Source organism: Oryctolagus cuniculus, chromosome 16 (genome assembly GCF_051225735.1).
Source record: "Oryctolagus cuniculus isolate XC-2025 breed Fujian yellow rabbit chromosome 16, ASM5122573v1, whole genome shotgun sequence".
Taxonomy (NCBI): Eukaryota; Metazoa; Chordata; class Mammalia; order Lagomorpha; family Leporidae; genus Oryctolagus; species Oryctolagus cuniculus.
Window position 1 is genome coordinate 81,371,089 of NC_142882.1, and position 16,083 is coordinate 81,387,171.

At 40.0% G+C, this 16,083-nt stretch overlaps 1 protein-coding gene across 6 annotated transcripts in view; it reads right to left on the minus strand.

The window, feature by feature from the left end:
* The window catches only part of CDK14 (cyclin dependent kinase 14), a 724,945-nt gene that overhangs the window by 437,988 nt on the left and 270,874 nt on the right, over positions 1-16,083 (minus strand). For all 6 annotated transcript variants that reach the window (XM_070058421.2, XM_008261493.5, XM_051852767.3 and 3 more), the window contains one exon: positions 13,217-13,311. In XM_070058421.2, coding sequence (XP_069914522.1) covers positions 13,217-13,311 — 95 coding nt within the window. The remainder of the gene's footprint in view (positions 1-13,216; positions 13,312-16,083) is intronic.

Here is a 16,083-nt window from a genome sequence, read left to right on the forward strand (position 1 = left end):
GAAAAATAATCAGCAAGTCTGAATTAGATATTTCATGAGAATCAAAAACTATTCAAATAATCCCTCTAACTACTCAGTCAGATCTCGTAGTACAATGCTTTAATCGAATTATTTTTGGAAAAATGTTTTATCAAATTTCCAGAAGAATAAAGCATTACATAAGCAAAATGGGTAATTTATCATTCAAATGGAGATGTTACTCACAGTAAAAAGAAACACTACTTAATAATTACACAAAAACAACAAGCATGAAGTAGGACTGTCCCAGAAAAATGAGGACATAAGGTTCTATTCTATATAAAGCAATTTTTACCAGGCAGAATCTTTGTCCTTCTCCAGAATATATCTGAAACTTAATGACATTAATCCCAAAAAGGAATGTATGCTCAGAAATGATAACTAAAAGAACTCTAGGCAAAGTTGAGAGCAAAGATTTAATTCTAACTAGAATAAAATCCAAACTCTATATATGAGGTTTTGAAACAAGGTCCTAAAATTCCTTGATACTCCTCATTGCCAGGTATCATCTTTGTCTCATACCTTTGAATCTGGTATTGTCCATTTCTCTTTTCTTCCTTTCCTTCTGATGCTAAGAACCTCTGGGCAGTCTTTTCCCTGGAGAACAGGCTTTGTGATGTAAAAACACTGAGTATATTTTACTAGGCTTCCTCTTGCCCTCACAGAATTCTCCAAGAGATTTCGCAGATCTGCACTCTGAGAACCTGGTGGAGTTCTTGGAGGGGCTTCTCTAATGCTGTGGTCCCAATATTTCTCACTTTCATGCTTGTGTATACTCAGTTCCCAGCAGTTCATCAAAACAACCACTGCAGTATCTGCCAGTTTACAGCCCAGCCATCTGTGCTCCAGGTAAGTGGATCTTCGCCACACCCATCTAGACACCTGTGGCTCCCCAAAATTTAGAACTGCAGTTTGCTCTCTAACCTTGGTTCTCTGATAAAGAAAAGCCATCGATTTTTAGTATGTGCACATTTTTCTCTTTGTAAGAATGGAAGTCACAATATTCAAGCTCTTTGAATTCTACAGCTGAAGCCAGAAGTCTCACTCCCTGTGACTTAGGATACTCACTCTGGGAGCCCAATCAGCATTCTATAACAAAGTCCAAGCCACGTGAGGAGCAAGCATTAGCTTGCTGGCCATGCTGAGTGAAATATTTTGACAGTGGATCCCTCATCTCCCAGTCAAGCTGCATAAAATGATACTGCACAGAGCAGAAATGAACTTTTTCTGCTAGCCCTTTTCAAATGACAGATTCAAAACCAAGATAAATGATACTTGTTGTTTTAAGATTCTAAGTTTTGGGGTGGTTTATTTGCAGTTAATAAGTAGAACATTCCTATGATGATTCTCAAGGCCTTGCCAACGTCTCAAAACTCAACTCATGCCCATTTCCCCTGCACCATCCCATAACTCTAGGCTAGTCACATACTTTTCCCTAAGTTTGTAGAAACTACCAAGCTCTTTCTCACCCCAGAGTTTGGCTGGAGACACTTTTGTCACTACACTTTTTACTTACTTGGCAACATCTCTTCCTTAGATCTAAGCATCAACATCCTCTCCTCAACAAGGCTCCTAGTGTCAATCCATCTGAAGTAAAACTACTGTTCCTCCCTTTCTCATACACACAACCCCCAACCTGACTCATAGCTCCCCTTTCCTTCAAATAAACCTGTAATGACAGATGCATCTGCTGTCTTAACTTCTGCTTCTCCTATCAATGATATGCTCCATGAAAAGAGGGACTCCATCAGTTTTATTCACCACCACTTATTCATTGCCTATTCCAGCACACAGACCACAACACGGATTAGTAGACACCTGAAAAGGAATGAATTCACTTATTCATTCATTCATTCATTTGAAAGGCAGAGCCAAGAGAGGAAGAAGAGAGAAATATTTCATCTATTAGTTCACTCTCTAAATGGCCACAACAGTCAGGTCTGAGCCAAGCCAAAAACTAGGAGCCAGGGATCTGTGTACATGGGTCATCTTCCACTGCCTTCTCAGGTGCATTACCAGGAAGCTGGATAGGAAGCACAGCAGGGGGGCTCAAATGGGCACTCTGATTTGAGATGCCTTTGTTGCATAACCTACTAAGCCACAACACCAGCCCTGGAAGGAGCTCTTTTTAAAATACATACTGCCTCCTTATTTCCCTTGTTTAGTTCAGGGTTTCTCATCTTAGGCACTTTTGACACACAGGGCCAAATAATTCTCTGTGGTAGGAGAGTGTCCTGCCCATCTGTAGAATTGTTCACAGCAACTCTGGCCTCTACCCACTAGATGCCAGTAACACCATCTTCACTCAAGTTGTGAAAACCAACAATGTCTCCAGACATCATCAAATGTATACTGGAGAGTAAAAGCATCCCTAGTGACAAACTAATGGTACAGACCAGAAAGATGGTCCCTACCTGGCACCCTCAATTTAACTAAAAGAATAACGAAGCAGCTCAGTAATGAGGGTGTTTCCACATGAAACCAACCTTACCATCATATCCTTCCCCTAGTATTCCTCCAAAACTACCCACATTGAGCTATGGGAAGGAAATCCTAGGCCCCCTAAAATTATTAATTTAAATCACTGTAAAAGTTAAAAATGTCCACTGTTTCAAAAAATTTCACCACTAGCCAAAGAGTGCCTGAATCTCATCAGGCAGGGCACAGCCAACATATGACCACAGTTCTGAAGACAACAAATGTAACTACTTGTCTTGAGGGTCTTCTAATCCAATGATCAAAAAACCCTGACAGTAAAAATGGCTAACAGAAGCCAAACCATTTATTTGAGCATTGTCTAGTAAGAATGTGATTCCAGTACAGTTCAGCCTAATAATTGAAATCATGCTTCTTGCTTAAACAATAACCTCATTGTCATTTTTGTCAAAGAGATTAGACATTGTTTGTTTATCTGCTGCAAGCTAAATGAAACCAGCTGTACCAATGAACCAGACTAATGCCTCCATTCTTCTAGAGGAAGTCAGGCTGAATCTGCAATTTAAGTAGGCTGCAGAGTTTTAAAAAATAAAATTAGCAAATATTAATGGGTGGGCTATTATCCTCCTTTTAATAGGTAAGAAAAAGAACCCTACTTGCTCAACTTTCACCTATTCACAATTCTGAAATTCCTATGCATCAAGCCCCACATACTCCATACTCCATTAGCCTTTTTAAAAACCATTTGTCCTGTGACACACTGTAATGCAGTATTTTGTGCATTAAATTACAAAACTGGCACTGGTTGTATTATATGTAACACCATTTTCATACCCTGTCACTAACAATATGATTATAGGTCTGATCTTTGAAGATACTGTGATTATAAGATTTAGCCCATGGGCCTAAAGTCTCAAGACATCGGAGCAGACCTAAGGAGGAACAGCAAGTGGCCTTGGGAGCATCAATTGATGGAGCCTGAAAAGTGATCAGTTTCACTTCTTTTGAGTACAAAGTTCCTGTTTGTGGGCAAGTAACCTCTCAGGACACTGGAGGTCACCGTGACAGCCCAGGTGTCCACACTCTAGACTGAAACATCAATGAACCAGGAGTCCAGTGTTTTCCATCTAGGGATTTCTGACTTTCAGAATTCTTCCAACTCCTCCTGATAGTGTTTCAATGGAGTTGACCTTCAGGGCAAACACTAAGAACCACATCATTAATCTCACATACTCTGAAAAGGTGGTTAACTGCTGCTGCCTTTCTTCTTGCTGCTGCTTGTTTTAATTAACAGCATTTCTCCTCCTATTTCTCCTGGGTCTTTGAAGAGCTCTTTGGAATGTATTTAGTATATTTCAGTCTTGGTTTGGCTAGTCCCTCAATTTATGAGGTCATTTAATTCAAGTTCAATTATTCAGCACAAATTGGCAGAATGAAATGCCTAAAAGAAGATTGGCACTTTCAATCACATAAATCTCCTGTTACATAAAGTGAGCAAATTCCTCCATTGTTCTTATTGACCTCTGAGATAACAATTTACAGCTGGCACAAACCAGTGTGGGCAGGGTTCTATTTAGTGAGCTTCCCCAGGAGTCAGGCTTTGGCATCTGCACCTCCACAGAAACTAAAGATAAGTAGAGAAAATGGCCAGATCAGGACCACCTGTGGGGTGCAGGCTGCGTGAGGCCAGGATTCCAAGTGCAGAGATGGAACAGGGAGCAAGCTGTTTTCTCCAATGACACGAGAAAATCCACTCTCACATCCCCTCTCTATTCAGTAGGAATCAAAGGACAGGACTCCATTCCAGGAACAGCAAAGGTTCACGGCTTCTCACCACTCACAGCAGGTGATAAACCCTGGAGGGAGATTCAGGGTCCCACCACGAGTGGTATGTGGGCACAGTTCTTATTTAAAATGGCCAGTATGCATGGGTGCCCACACCTAAGCAAGCTACCAGTCCTTCCACATTAGATGGCTTAAAACCAACTTCAGTATAATACTTAAATATAACACCTTTTGCTTAATCAAAATTTTTACATCATCAAAATGAATTCATTTGCTTTTACTGTAAGGCCACTGGGTTCAACAAACTCACTGCAGTTTCTAATAACTAAAGGGTAAAAGTTTCACTTTTGCCAGGAGGAGCAGAGAGAGAACTGTCCCAAGGATCTCACAGAGTCATCCCTGCAGAGGACACATTTAGTGTGGCAAAAACCCTTCTCCCTTCCTTTTACAACCCCACTCTGGTTTATGTGGGCCTTGCCTTCCTCACTATAGTCTAACTTGTACAGAACACTCTACCTTTTAACTGAAGTAGAACTGTCTTCGTATACGTACATCTCCCTTCAAGATTAAGTTTCTTGAGGGCATAATCCAAATCTGAGTTACCTCTTTCCAACTACAGCACGAAAAAGGCATAACTATTTTAAGGAACAAACATTAATCGTTAGTCAAAAAAGCTCCAAAAATCCCAACTCTCTACCTAAACAAAAGCCCCTGGCAAACTGAAAGGTAAACAGATGATTTGAAGGTGCTGGATAAAGGCAATGTCAAATGCCAGAAGTTTTTAAATGCAATATACACAATGCATGATATTCTTAAAAATCTACATTAAATGCTACAGAAATTTAGAAGAGAGAACTTATTCAGAAAAACAGTCCTGGCTAGAGATTGGGAGGCAGATGTAGCAATAAATTGTTTTCTTCCCCTCCCCCCCACCAAAAAAAAAAAACCAAATACATACACAGAGAAAGAAGAAAGAAGTTGGAGAAACTGGTTAAGATGAAAACTCTATTCTTCAATATGTGATAATTTCAAAGCTTCTTAGAAACAAACAAATGAACAAAGTACACTTGGGAGTAATGTGTGTTGACGTGGACACAGCTAGCCACTTCCTGGAAGGTAGGCTTACTAGCAAACAGGCCACCTGTATAGGAATCTCTGCCACCTTCTCTCCAGTGTGTATATTCCTATAAGAATAAGAGACCCAGGAGAATTCAAGAGCAATTTTTAAAAACTTCGGATTCCTTTTCAAGCTTTTAGACTCCAGCTAACTGCACCTATCTCAAAAATCAATATTTATACAAACCCTTGATGGGAGGAATACACTTTGGTTGCAGCACAGAAAGAACAATCATGAAACCAGACAGTGCTAGTGCACACCACAGGGGCAAAGTGAAGAATGCTGTTGTGAACGGTGTGTCAAATTAGTGAGATTTTTAAATTAATGTGTCACAGATCGGATTGTATCTTCCAAACATGACATGTTGAAGTTCTACATTCTAACATCTCACAATGTGATCTTATTTGAAAATGTTTTGCTTTACAGCAGTAATCAAGTCAACATGGGTCTTTAGGATAGGCCCCAATCCAACACAACTGGCGTCCTGATCAAAAGGGGAAATGTGGACAGAGACAGACATGTGAACACATGTGAGAATGAGGGCATACTGGAACGATGCATCCACAATCCAGCAACTGTTGACGACCTCCAGAAGCCGGGAGACAGGCCTGCACCGCTTGCTTCTTCCCAGCCCTCAAAGGAGCCCATGGTACAGACAGCTTGACCCTTGACTTCTGGCCCACAGAACCACAAGACAGTTTCTGCTGCTCAAGCCACCCAGGTTGTGGTACTTCTCTATGTCAGCCCAAGAAAACCTAGGCAATGAGGCTGGCGGTAGAATCCAAACTTGACACCTGTAAATCAATACATGTACATAAAAGGCACATAAACTGTAAATCTCAGGGAGCTCTACAAATGCCAGTCAGGCAGCCCACTGCATGATATCAATAGCTGCTCCTGAGGGCATGCGAAAGAAAGCTTAAACATGGGTTAGGGATGCAGCTGTGAGGAGTCCTGCAGCAGAGATCCCAAAATTCAGCTGTCTCTTCAAGTTGTACAGTGCTTCGGGGACACACCACACAAACGGCTCGCAAACCCTGCTATGTGACACACAGCTGTTGTTCTTCCACTTGACCTTGCCACTTTAAAGCAAGCAAACCCAGGCTGCCTGTCATCTCTCGAAGCAGGTGAGGGGGTAGGGGCTTCAACTCCAGCTGGAGGAAATTAAATACTACACGTGACCAGCAGGCTTGGAACTGCTCAAGAAATACAGATGAGATAAATCTAGACCCTGCTAGAGTGAAAACTATCAACTGTCTGGGACCATTCACCTCAAAGTTACAGGTGCTTTGAAAGTCTTTTATCCAACTATCTCCAGGATTTTCACATAAACCTTCAAGTTAAACATGTAATAGAGTTATTAACTTATCATTGGAGATCAGCTGACCACATCTTTTGTGGGCAGGCACTTCCAAATGTTTGGTTCGTTTCCTTATAATGAGATAGTGTGTTTGTTTCTTTTTGAGTCACAATTAAAAAGAGTCAGAGCATATGTGAGAACCATCTGGAATATTCAGTGAGGACCCAGTCTTTCCAAGGCCTTACACTATGTAAAAGCAGGAATGGTGTAACAGGAAAAGAATGGCTTCAGGCCAGACATTAGCTAAAACAAGCTCTACCAATAATCACATTTGTGGATGTGGGCATAAGCACCACAAATCCTGACTAGGCAAAGGGAGATGACAATGACAGGACCCATCTTACAGGGCACAGGAGTAAATGAGACAAAAGGATGCATTGTATTTTGTACAAAATAACTGCTTAATAAAGGGTAGTTATCACTTTATTAACATTAAATGTACAAGTAATTTTTATACAGTTGAGTATTATCAATTGTTTAGGAAAGAATATAAGAATTTGGAGCACAACCCCTATTTCAAAAATTTGCTTAACCATTTACAACATTACCCTGACATTCCATAATTCTCAAGCAGCAGGGTTACATCAATAGCTATTTTTTAAACAATTTGTTTTATTTATTTGAGAGTCAAAGTGACAGCAAGAGAGAGAAGAGAAAGAGAGAGAGAGAGAAGTCTTCCATCTGCTGGTTCACTCCCCAAATGGTCTCAACTGCCAGAGCTGGCCAGATCCAAAGCCAGAAGGCAGAAGCTTCTTCCAGGTCTCCCCTGGGGGTAGAGAGGCTGAAGCCATCTCTACTGGGCCATCTTCCACTGCTCTCCCAGGCCATAGCAGAGAGCTGTATCAGAAGAGGAGCAGCAAGGACAGGAACCCATGCCCATGCAGGTGGAGGCTTAGCCTACTATGCCACAGCATTGGCTCTCAATAGCCATTTTTAACATGCATTGTTAATTCTCCTTCAGATAGATTTTTCATTCAAATAAAAAAAAAGGCTTTAAAAATTGCATAGATCTGAAAATTAATGGTTACCACTGACTTTCAGCATTTCTGCATTTCTTACTCCTTTATAAGGAATTCTTCATCTTAATAAATTAAAAACTATAAACCAGAGGTGGGGAACATATGGCCTGTGGGCCACATAACATTCACAAAATCATTTGGTCTGCCCTTGCCAAAGCAACTGCAGACGGGACTCAAAATGCATCTGTAGCAGACTAATTTCTAAGTTGACAATGTAGTATGCCCCACGAATGATGTTATAAATATCCAAATGTCTCTTGGCAGAAAAAAGTTCCCCACCCCTGGATAAGCAAAAGTATAAGATTATGTCCCAAAAATCCAAGTATTACCCCATTAGCACATAGTCAAACTTTTCAATTATGCACTTGCAATGATCCTTTAGAAAATTTTCTTCATCTTTTTAATTTTATTACTTTGGCAAGAATGTCATATCCTCTATAACTGTTAACAGATCACAGGGAACACACATTTAGCCTATCAGGACACTCGCATCCCACATCAGAATACCTGGGTCCAGTTTCCCAGTTCCAGCTCCTGACTCCAACTTCCTGCTAATGCAGACCCAGGGAAGAAGCCCTGAAGGCTCAAGTAATCAGGTCCCTGCTACCACCAAGGGAAACTGGATTGAGTTCCTGGCTCCCAGGTTGAGCCTCAGCCTAACCATGACCATTGTGGGCACTGGGGTGTGAATCAAAGGACGGAAATTCCATGTGTGCATGAGTGTGTGTGTCCACTGTGTGTCTAACTTTCAAATAAAATACATAATAATGAAACAGAAAATAATGAGCATGGCCTAGAAAATTATTTTTCAGTTCATGGTAAAAGTGATGAAATTAAAACATCTTGTATCTACCGTGGTTACTTCAGAAGCAGCATGAAGTTTGCTGCAAGCTACTGGCCACTACATACAGGATCTCTCTGCCTTAATTAGGCTGGAGGTCAACAGAAACATGTGGAGTCCTGCTTCTAGGGAATTCAAGCCCATGTCCTTAAACCAGGATGGCCATGGGGGCAAGAGGACAAAATGCAGAAGAGTTGCTTCCATCTGTGGAAATACAGCATGACACCAAGGACACAGGTAGAGGAAAGAGAGGAGTCTGTGGGGTTTTTAATTGACTTCTGAAAGATGGAGTGAAAGCTCAATTTAAAAAGACATCAAGGGGGACTGGCGCCTTAGCACACTACATTAATCCTCCACCTTTAGCGCCAGCATCCCATGTGAGCGCCAGTTCTAGTCCTGGTTGCTCCTCTTCCAATTATTATTATTAGAAATAATAATGCTGTGGCCTGGGAAAGCAGTGGAGGATGGCCCAGGTGCTTGGGCCCCTGTGCCCATGTGGGAGACAAGGAGAAGGCACTTGAATCTTGGCTTCGAATAGGCACAGCTCTGGCCGTTGCAGCCATTTGGGGAGTGAACCAACGGAAGGAAGACCTTTCTCTCTCTCTCTCTCTCTACTGTTTGTAATTCTACCTGTCAAATAAATAAATAAAATCTTAAAAAAAAAAAACATCAAGAGTTGATTAAGATGGCAAGGTAGGGAGGGAGCTTGCTGCTCGAGTCTAGGAGAAAATAATTTAAGAAAAGGAGAAAGAGTGCATTCTCAGAGAAGAGTTGGGTAGAAAACAGCAGAGGAAACTACGTAAATTGGAGGAACACAGTGGACCTACATGGAGGGCAAAGTCGTATACAACTTAGGACCCCTCCAGCCTATAGCCTCCACACCAGTGTTAAAGAGCGAGGGAAGACCAGACTGCAGCAGCCCAAGCTAGTAGTGAAAAGCTGCAGGAAGAGCCTAGAGGGAATTCGGCTTGGAGGCCCATGGGGGATAGTGTACCCATCAAACTAGAGGAGAAAAAAAAAAGAGGGGTGCACATTTTCTCTCTCCTCAGTCATCCTATAAAGGTGTCCTATAACGCAGTTGACAGACAGCAGGTGCCATTTTGGACATACTTAACAACTGCACCAGCTCATGTCTGCACCCAGCAACAGGCCAAGTGGAGACTCTTGAGTCCAGTAGGGAGAACATACAGGGGGCTAAGGTACTCATGACTGTGGGAGGCTTGTGTGATGGGACTGTGAAAACACTGAGGCTGTCTGGGAGACTCAGGGTGTGGCTGGGAAATTGGGTAGTCCCTGTGGGAGGCTCCACACAATCGGGGCTCTCTGGTTACCTGGCAAGAGACATTGCTGGGGAATCTGAGCTTATACTGAGGACTGCACAGATCCTTTGTGTGGTCCTTGTAGAAGAGCAGACGAATAATATACTCACTAGGGCTAGTGCCCAGGCACTGATCTTCTTCGAAAAGAGGAGCTCAGCTGAGTCTACCTGACCAGACAAGAAGAAACCTACCTAAATTGAGAAATGAAGACATCGAAAACCTAAACAGACCCATTACTAAGAAGGAAACTGAATCAGTAAAGACCCTCCCAATAAAGAAAAACTCAGGACCAGATGGCTTCACTGCTGAATTCTACCAGATATTTGAGAAAGAACTAAGTCCACTTCTTCTCAAATTCTTCAAAACAATTCAAAGGGAGAGAATACTCCCACATTCTTTCTACAAAGCCAGCATCACCTTAATTCCTAATCCTGAAAAAGATACAACAGAGAAAAGAGAACTACAGACCGATTTCCCTGATGAACATAGACACACAAATCCTTAAAAAAAATGCGGCCAATCGAATATAACTCATCAGAAAGATCATTCCCACAGACCAAGTGGGATTTATCCTTGGTATTCAAGGATGGTTCAACATTCACAAATCAATCAATGTGATTTATCACATTAACAAACTAAAGAACAAGAATAATATGATCATCTCAATAGATGCAGAGAAAGCATCTGATAAAATACAACACCCTTTCATGATGAAAACTCTAAGCAAATTGGGTATAGAAGGAACATTCCTCAGCACAATCAAGGCAATTTATGACAAACTCACCACCAGCGTCCTGTTGAATAGGGAAAAGTTGGAAGAATTCTCACTGAGATCTAGAACCAGACAAGGATGTCCACTCTCATCATTGCTATTCAATATAGTCCTGGAAGTTTTATCCAGAGCCATTAGACAAGAAAAAGAATCAAATGAATTCAAATTGGGAATAAGAAAGTCAAACTATCCCTATTTGCAGATGACATGATACTATACATAGGGAATCCAAAAGACTGCAACAGAAGATTATTGGAACTCATAGAAGAGTTTTGTAAAGTAGCAAAATATAAAATCAATACACAAAAATCAACAGTGTTTGTATACACAGACAATGCCATGACTAAAAAAGAACTTCTAAGATTGATCCCATTCACAGTAGCTACAATAAAACTCAAGTATCTTGGAGTAAATTTAACCAAGGATGTCAAAGATCTCTATCATGAGATTTCAAAATATTAAAAAAAGAAATAGAAGATATAAAAAAAGAAGGGAAAATCTCCCATATTGATGGATTGGAAGAATCAATATTATCAAAATGTCCTTTCTTCTGAAAGCAATCCACAGATTCAATGTGATACCAATCAAAATCCAAAGGCATTTTTCTCAGATCTAGAAAAAATGATGCTGAAATTCATATGGAGGCACAGAAGTCCTCGAATAGCTAAAGTAATCTTATACAATAAAAACAAAGCTGAAGGCATCGTAATACCAGATATCAAGACATACTACAATGAAGTTACAATCAAAACAGCCTGGTACTGTACAAAAACAGATTAAAGACCAATGGAATAGAATAGAAATGCCAGAAATCAATCCAAGCATCTAAAACCAACTTATATTTGACAAAGGAGCAATCCCTAGAGCAAGGACAGTCTCCTCAACAAACAGTGCTGGGAAAATTGGGTTTCCACATGCAGGAGTAAGCAGCTGGACCCCTACCTTACACAAAAATCCATTCAAAATGGATTAAAGACCTAAATCTATGACCTGATGCCATCAAATTATTAGAAATACATTGGGGAAACCCTGCAAACATTGGCACAGAGAAAGAGTTTTTGGAAAAGACCCCAGAGGCACAGGCAATCAAAGCCAAAATGAACAAATGCAATTATATCAAATTGAAAAGCTTCTGTACTGCAAAAGAAACACTCAGAAAGTAAAGAGGCAACTGGCAGAACGGGAGAAATTATTTGCAAACAATGCAACAGATAAAGGATTAATAACCAGAATATATAAAGAGATCAAGGAACTCCACAACAAAACAAACAACCCAGTTAAGAAATGGACAAATACTTAAATAGACATTTTTCAAAAGAGGAAATCCAAATGGCCAACAGACACATGAAAAAATGCTCAGGATCATTAGCCATCAGGGAAATGCAAATCAAAACCACAATGAGGTTCTAATTTACCCCAGTTAAAATGGTTTTCATACAGAAATCAAAAAATAAAAAATGCTGGCAGGATGTGGGGAAAAAGGTACCCTAATCCACTGCTGGTGGGACTGTGAACTGGTATAACCATTATGGAAATCAGTATGGAGATATTTCAGAAATCTGAATATAGACCTACCATATGCCCCAGCCATCTCACTACTGGGAATTTAACCAAGGGAAATGAAACCAGTATATAAGAGTTATCTGCACCCCCATATTTATTACAGCTCAATTCATAATAGCTAAGACATGGAATAAACTAAAACACTCATCAACTGAAGACTGGAAAAGAAATTATGGTATACGTACTCTATGGAATACTACACACAGTGGTAAAAAAAAATGAAATCTGGTCATTTGCAACAAAATGGAAGAATCTGGAAAACATACTTAGTGAAATAAGCTGGTCCCAAAGGGACAAATACCATATGTTCTCCCAGATATGTGATAACTAATAAAGCACCTAAAAGGCAGTCTGTAGAAGTGAAATTGACACTTTGATAAGAAATGACTTGAACAGTCCTTGTCTTGATTGTTGAGGAAGTTTTGTTTTGTTTTGTTTTGTTCTTTTCTTTCTTAATGGAGAATGGGACTGGGAATGGGAAAAGGAGGAGGTGGTGGGTGAGAGTGGGGGTTGGAGGGTGGGGATGATGGGAAGAATCGCTATATTCCTAAAGTTGTACTTATGAAATCTGTACTTATTAAATGAAGAGTTTCTTTAGAGCAAAAAAAAAAAAAAAAAAAAAGACATCAAGAATGACCATTGCATCTGCCTTTGTCAAATCAATACTCCTATTCTTAAGTTAATGCTAAACTTCCTTGAGAACTTCATCACATCATTCACTGGGAAATTAATCCTCTTTAGAAAGTTCCAACTCCACTGAGAAAAACAGAAAACAAAGTCCAAGGAGGAGTTTAACAGAAAAGATATATTGGACAAGCCCAAATATGTCTGCTAGCAGAGACAACCAAATCCACCAACATTAACACTTTAATAAAAGAATAAAATCTACTGTATACTAAGTGAAAATGACCTGAACATAATGCTACTTGGGGTTAACAAAGCAGATACAGCTCACACATAAAAGGTGCAAAAATGAATGGACTTACTTGCTTTTCCCTTTGTACACTGTAGCATAGGATCCCTCCCCTAGCTTTTCCAGTTTTTCGTATGAGTCAGCTTTTCCAAATTTGGGGCTTGTCGGCTAAAAATGAATCAGAGGGTAAACAAAACATATCATATCAGATCATTAATAAGAAACAGCCTGATTTTGCTGAGAATGCAGATTTTCACTTTTTAAATAACTTTTTTCTGACGTAACATTGAAAAACAAAATAATGAGTATAAAACTCAAAAATGCAAATGAACACAATATAGAATTAAATTTACCCACAATGTACTCAGGGAAACCACCATTAATATTCTGATCTCTCTTCTTTCAGTGTTATCTCTATGCTGTTACTTGCTTTTGTACATATGCTCTTTTATAACCTGTTGGGTTTTTTATTAGCTCAACAGATTATAATTATTTTTGATATTATTATATAATCTTCTAAATTAAGCACTAGCAAAGAATGGCCCATGGGTCAAACCCAGACAACTACCTTTTTTTGGTATAACCTATGAACTCAGAATAGTTTTCACTTTTACTAATTGTGAGAAGGGGGAGGGGAGAATCAAATGAAAAATAAAATTTCAGAATATGTGAAAATTACATGGAAATAAAATTTTAGAATCCATAAAGTTTTATCAAAATGCAGTCATGCTCATTTATTTACATACTATATTATGGCTTTTGATCTACAACAGAATTGCAGTTGCTAAACAGATCATGTCAGAGATGAAAATATCAACCATCTAACTCCTGTTGAAAATCATGAATGTGTAACAGTCAGTCAAATAAGGGTACTCCTGTAATATCTTTTAGTAATAATGCAAACAGATGATGAGATATCATTTGGATATCACTAATGAATACATACCCACATTAATTATAGATAAACCCACCTTTAAGGTTGAGCTACAAAAATATAACTTTTCTTTGACAAAGATTACATCCAATCCTGACCAAAAATGCACTGAGTGAAAGATCTCATATCTCTTTCACTGCCAACTCCCATAACAATTTCAACAATGGAGTAAAAAAAAGGAACTGCTGGCTTCCACAGGGAAAAAACATTCACTTTTCACTTCAATAGGAAATTATCTATTTTGTTACTAATACTATAAAAGGGTAATATCAAAATATCTTAGAAAATGATAAATAAGAAACTAAAAGGGGCCAGCACCGTGGCTCACTTGGTTAATCCTCCGCCTGCGACACAGGCATCCCATATGGGCGCCAGTTCTAGTCCCCAGTTGCTCCTCTTCCAGTCCAGCTCTCTGCTGTGGCCCAAGAGGGCAGTGGAGGATGGCCCAAATGCTTGGGCCCCTGCACCCACATGGGAGACCAGGAGGAGGCACCTTGCTCCTGGCTTCGGATTGGCACTGCAGCCATTTGGGGGGGTGAACCAACAGAAGGAAGACCTTTCTCTCTGTCTTTCTCTGTCTATAACTCTACCTTTCAAATAAATTTTTAAAAAAAGAAAAAGAAAAAAAAGAAACTAAAAGCATTTAGGAGATCAGAGTTATATATACATACATAATTCATTCCAAGTTGTTAATGATTATGGCATTTTATAAATAAGCAATTTTTAAAGTTTACAAAAGAACTTCCTACAGAAAGAAAATACATCACTATTTTTTTTTAATTTACTTAGTTGAAAGGCAGAGTTATAGAGTGGCTGAGGCAGAGAGAGTGAGAGAGAGAGAGAGGTGTCTTCCATCCACTGGTTTACTCCCCAGATGGCCACAATGGCTGGAGCTGTGCCGCTCTGAAGCCAGGAGCCAGGAGCTTCTTCTGGGTCTCCCACGCAGGTGCAAGAGCCTAAGGACTTGAGCCATCTTCTACTGCTTTCTCAGGCCATTAGCAGAGACCTGGATTGGAAGTGGAGCAGCTGGGACTCAAACCAGCGCCCACATGGGATGCTGGCACTGCAGATGGCAGCTTTATCCACTATGACACAGCGCCGGCCCCCATCACTATTCTTGAGTTTGAGTTTTAACCCTACTTTTGAGTGTACTCTTACACCATTTAGGAAAACACAAACAAACACACACACACACACACACACACTTGCACACACTCAATGTAGAGGCAATGATCCTGACTCATAGTTGATAAGGAGTCTGTGTGGCAAGTTGAACACATGCTTCTTACCTCCCTCCAAGCCCAAATACCACATAGTGACTGAAAAGAGCTATCTTTCAAACATAGTAAGAAAGAATCAGGAATAGAAAACAAAAAAGATTACTACCATCTAATTGGAAATTCTGAGGAATCAGGAAGACAAGCAAGTAAGTAAAATCAAACCCTCAGAGAAAAGCCCCGACATTTAAAATAGGCTATCAGATAAAAGAAGCAGGAAGCTCCAGGTAAAGATGAGACTGATCAACACAGGTGGGAACATGGTAGCCTCCCAAGCAAGCTGCAAGGACAGGTGCACAGAAGACAGCGGAGAACTATCTAGGACGGAAGGGTGGAACAGAAAGGGGAAATGTTTCCACAAGCCGTAACCTAATCTCCGCCTCTTTCACTCCATCACTAAAGATGACTTCCAGAAAACAGAATAAGCTAAAAGTGAATTCTCAAATACAAAAGCGTGTATACCACCAAAAGTCACAAATCATTTAAGGAAAATCACTACCATGAAATATAATCACAAAGTTCGATGAGCAGGAAAACTAAAACCCTGGATGAGTTCCAACAAAAAGTTCCAACAAAAGTTGGAATATCAGTAACCCACATCTTCAATGAGTTTGAGAAGACACACACTTTAAAAAAATAGTTTGAGATTAAGTATCTAATCTGTAAAATAAAACACATAGTGGGCAGTGAATAGAAGAAGGGACACAGCTAAAACAGTAGAAGCTCAAT